Raw genomic sequence first — 5,135 nt, 5'->3', positions numbered from 1 at the left:
ACCTGCCCCTCCCCTTCCTGCCCTTGGCAGGAAGAGGAGGCTCTGCTCCTGGGGCAGCATGTGTGTAATGGAGAACACCCCAGAAACCCGATCCTTGGGGGGCTGGGGCTCCGCCCACAAGGGAGGTCCCCTGACATCACTTGGACAGCTCTCGTGCCCAATATGTTCTCCCTTTCCCTGTGCCCGCCTTTGGGGTATATCTGGGGAGCTCCTCATTTGAATAAAGTAGAATGTCCCAGAGACGTCTCCGAAACTCCACGCGCCCATGTCTTCCTTGGGCTCGAGGGCATCGGGGTTTTGCACCCACATGCGCCCCAAGGCTAAACCCAGGACCCCACTCCCGAATCCGTTACCCTACCGGCCGGAGGGGGCGTGAGAGAGTTGGTATGGATCCCTCACCGAATATATAGGTAAGCCCAGGACCCTTCCCCACGTGTTGGGGAAGGACAGAGCTAAGCCTGGCAAATTTAACAACCCCAACAGGTTGTCATGCTGAGTTTGTGCCTGCACCATCTTTTCGGGGTACCCTCACCTCGGAATCCGATTGGCCTGGCCCACCGACAGTTTCATCTCATCGTGCTTCAAGCCCCACATTGGGTGCCAAAAATGTCGGGGGCTTATAGCCTCCTGGGCTCTCCTGTCCTGCAGGAGAGATGGGAAAACACGCCCCACCTGGGCAGGCCAGGAAGAGGAAAGGACCTACAAACTGCCACCCCAGCCCCCCTTTCGTCGGAGGACACACAGACAGTCCGGGAGCCAGTCAGTGCTGACTTGTTTAATGGCAGCAATGAGCTGTTCTTTTACATGGGTCGGAGGGCGGCGGAAGGGGAGGGGTATGTGCACCTATGTAGGGGCTGTGAATGGACGCCTGACTTGTCCATCAGGGTGGAGCTCCAAGGGACCTCCCTAAGGGGCGGCCTACATCTACATCACGACCCCCAGGACCACCTCTGGGTTCATCACTCATGGCCATCTTGGCACACAAGCGGTCAGAGGCGGGATGCGGGGCTGGTTAGAGCCGCCTTTCTGGTTTCGGACCTGGAAGAAGGCAGGCGGGGCTACCAGCCATGAGGCCCCAGGGCTGGGAAAAGAGGCGGGGCCAGCTAGAACTGCCTCATCATGATGCAAAGTGTCCGGGCGGGTGTGCCCCCCCCAAACAAATGAAGGTGATATCAGTGGTACAGGGAAAAGGAGAAGAAGATTGCATTAAGGAATCTGTAAACTTAGAGAGTAGGTGTCAGTGTTGAACCAAGAATAAATTGTCATAAAAATTATACATATAGATATGTGTTTATATATATATATATATTTAGAGAGAGAGGCAGGAATTATCTACTACTTGGCCTCTTGCTGAGTGAAGTTATTCAGTGAATACAGACTGTTTATTTTTCTGAGAATGACATCAAGCATGTTGTTGGTTTCTTCTTTTTTGCATTTTTATTTACTTCTTTTTATTTCTTGCCAGTCCTGGAGCTTGAACTCAGGGTCTGAGCACTGTCTCTGGCTTCTTTTTGCTCAAGGTTAGCACTTGACCACTTGAGCCACAGTACTACTTCTGGCTTTTTACATATTTGTGGTGCTAAAGAATCGAACCCAGGGGGGCTGGGGATATAGCCTAGTGGCAAGAGTGCCTGCCTCGGATACACGAGGCCCTAGGTTCGATTCCCCAGCACCACATATACAGAAAACGGCCAGAAGCCGCGCTGTGGCTCAAGTGGCAGAGTGCTAGCCTTGAGCGGGAAGAAGCCAGGGACAGTGCTCAGGCCCTGAGTCCAAGGCCCAGGACTGGCCAAAAAAAAAAAAAAAAAAAGAATCGAACCCAGGGCTTTATGTATATGAGGCTAGCACTCTACCACTAGGCCATATTCCCAGCCCCTATTTACTTACTTTTTTGTTCAGAAAGTCTATTACAAGTTTTCCCTTTTTCCAGAAATATGACTGCTCTGATCTCAGAGTTCTTGGACACAGCCCATATCAAAGAGAAGATCTCTGTTCCGTGCTCAGCCTCATACTCCATATGTCCAGAGAGAAGCCTGAGGCCTCACAGGAGGATAGTAATATCCCCGATCTCTCAGTAAATGCCATCGCCATCCAGATCCAGCCAGATGACTCCAAACCAGAGACTGTCACCACGTTCTCACCTAAACCCCAGCTTAAAAAGGGCAACACACCTAAGACCTCAGCAAAAAGGGGAGCCACTCCCAAGCCCTCAGTAACTGTCATCCAGTCTAAGCATGGTAGTATCTCCAAGTCCTTGGCAAAAACTATCCAGCCCCAGCAAGATTCCATCCCTCAGTCCTCAGAGGAAAACAGGCTGTCCAAAGACAGTGGTATTCCCGAGTCCCCTGAAGAAGCTCTCCAGTCCCATGTGGGTGCTGTCCTCAAATCTCCAGCACAGACCATTCTGCCCAAACGGGAGACCATCCCTCAGGCTTTAGAGGAAAACAGGCTGTCCAAAGACAGTGGTATTCCCGAGTCCCCCGAAGAAGCTGTCCAGTCTCACGTGGGTGCTGTCCTCAAATCTCCAGCACAGACCATTCTGCCCAAACGGGAGACCATCCCTCAGGCTTTAGAGAAAAACAGGCAGTCCAAAGACAGTGGTATTCCCAAGTCCCCCGAAGAAGCTGTCCAGTCCCATGTGGGTGCTGTCCTCAAATCTCCAGCACAGACCATTCTGCCCAAACGGGAGACCATCCCTCAGGCTTTAGAGAAAAACAGGCTGTCCAAAGACAGTGGTATTTCCGAGTCCCCTGAAGAAGCTGTCCAGTCCTATGTGGGTGCTGTCCTCGAGTCTGCAACACAGACCATTCAACCAAGACGACCTAGACAAGAGACCACCCCCAAGTTCTCAGAGGAAACCAGGCAGTCCAATGACGGCAGCCTCCCCAAGTCCTCTGCACATGTGCAGCGTAAGCAAGGAAATGTCCTCAAGTCCTCAGCAAAAACTCTCTATCCCAAGCCTGGGACCATCCCCAAGACCTCAGAGGAAAGCAGCCAATCCAATGAGGGTGGCATTCCCAAATCCCCAACACAGAGCATTCACCTCGAACACAGGACCCTTCTCAAGTCCTCAGAGGAAACTGGCCAACGTGATGATGATGACATCCCCAAGTCTTCCGCACACATCCAGTTCAAGCCAGGAGACATCTTCAAGTCCATGGCAAAAACGATGCACCCCAAGCAGGAGACCCCATTCAAGTCCTTAGAGGAAATTGACCCTGCCAATAAGGAGGATATCCTCAAATCTTCAGCATACCTCCAACTTAAGTCAGTGGTAAAATCTATCCAGTCCACACCAGGGGTCCTCCTCAAGACCTTAGAGGAAACTCTTAACTTCAATGAGGATAACACCCCCAAGTCCCCTGCATACACCTTCAAGCACAAGTCTTTGGGGAAAGCTATTCTCCCTACGCTTGGGATGATCCCCACATCCTCAGAGGAAACTAATCAGTTCAATGAAGATGGCATCCACAAGTCCTCAGAAGACCCCGGCTTGTCCAAGGCAGACAATGTGCCCAGGCTCTTAGACCAACCCACCCAGCCTAAGGAGGGCAGCACCAAGTTCTCAGAGGAACCCTTGCAGCCCATGAGAAGCACCCTTGATAAGTTCCAAGAAGAAATGAAGGCGGAATACCCAAAGGATGACCTGGTGAGCATGATTGTGAGCCAGGAAGCATTCAAGGACATGCTCAAGGAGGCAAAGCACAGGCTGGTGGTTGTGGACTTCTCCGCCTCATGGTGTAGCTCTTGCAGGGTTATCAGGCCGTTCTACCACTTCTTGTCCTTGAAGTATGAGGATGTGATGTTCCTGGAAGTAGATGCTGATGACTGTGAGGAGGTGGTGAAGGACTGCTCAGTCTTTTGTCTTCCAACCTTTCAGTTTTATAGAAAAGAAAAAAAAGTGTTTGAGTTTCATGGAGCCTTTAAGGAAAAACTTGAAGCAACCATTGTAGAATTAAAGTAATCCTATATTCTGAGAACATTGTAAACCATCAGTGGTTGATAGTTTGGTACTTTTGCTTTTGGTAATTTGCAGACAAAGTTAGGTAAAACCAATAGAGGTCCAAATGTTATTGCTTCTATGTCATATATGTAATAATGTGCATAAATATGAAGGCTATCCTTCTCAAGATACAAAACATATTCTGATCACACTTTTGTTGGGTAGAGAGGATGAAATTAAAAATTCCTTGGCTGTAGATTAGAAGTTCCACTGTTTTATCTTTTTCTATATTCTTTCTTCTGTTTATCTTTTTTAAAAATTCTCCTCATTTACAGTAATATTGGAAAGGTGGGACACTTCTGTAGCAGTTTGTGACTAAAAGATGAATGGAAAGTTCTCTTCCCCCACCCATATCTTTGGGGGTCCTGATTAGACACTTCTGCAGATAGTCACATGTCATAGCTAACCTCCTTCTTGTATTAGGATGCTGAAAATGGGCCCACAAGCCAAGGCTGCTTCCAGATTTCAGATCCAGTGCTTTTCTTTCTTTCTTTCTTCTTAAACTAGTTATTGCTCACAGAATTGAAGGCAGCATATAAGTGAGTTTTCTCAAAGGCGTGGTGCCATTATTACATCAGTACCCTGATGGCAAGGCTCTTGCTTTTTCCCCAGGTAACTGGGTTCCTGTTTCCTGGTTCCTAGGCATCTTTAAGACAGAAGACTCAGTCCAGATCAAGTCTGGCTTGGTACAGTTGTCTAGTTGTTTTGCACTGAGGCTTGAATTCAGGGCCTTGTGTTCTCACTTGGCTTTTGCTCAAGATTGCACGCTACCACTTAGGCATAACTCCACCTCTGACTTTGTGCTGGTTAATGTTATGCCCAAATCGTGAGATGACCACTAAGAAGACCACCAAGAGCCAGACATTCCGAAACGCAAAAGCAAGGCTTTATTCAGGCGAATTCTTAGTGGTCGTCTCGCGGCTTGGGCATAACAGTTAACAGGAGATAAGAGTTTCATGGCCTTTCCCGCTCAGGCTGGCTTTAAATCTTGATCTACAACCTCCTCAGTAGTTAGGATTACAGGCCTAATGCACCAGTACCCACCTTTTTTGGGAAGAGGGGGTTGTCATTTATTTGCTTTTGCTAGTCATGGGGCTTGAACTCAGAGCTCAGCTGTTGGCCCTCAGCTCTT

The 5,135-nt window shown here is 49.0% G+C and overlaps 1 protein-coding gene across 1 annotated transcript; it reads left to right on the top strand.

The window, feature by feature from the left end:
• The first annotated feature begins 2,017 nt into the window (after positions 1 to 2,017).
• Positions 2,018 to 3,964, top strand: Txndc2 (thioredoxin domain containing 2). The gene has a single exon (XM_048363745.1). The coding sequence runs from the start codon at positions 2,018 to 2,020 to the stop codon at positions 3,962 to 3,964; it is 1,947 nt and encodes a 648-aa protein (XP_048219702.1).
• Positions 3,965 to 5,135: the final 1,171 nt, after the last annotated feature.

Source organism: Perognathus longimembris, chromosome 15, assembly GCF_023159225.1.
Source record: "Perognathus longimembris pacificus isolate PPM17 chromosome 15, ASM2315922v1, whole genome shotgun sequence".
Classification (NCBI taxonomy): Eukaryota; Metazoa; Chordata; class Mammalia; order Rodentia; family Heteromyidae; genus Perognathus; species Perognathus longimembris.
This window is presented reverse-complemented; position numbering and strand designations above follow the sequence as displayed.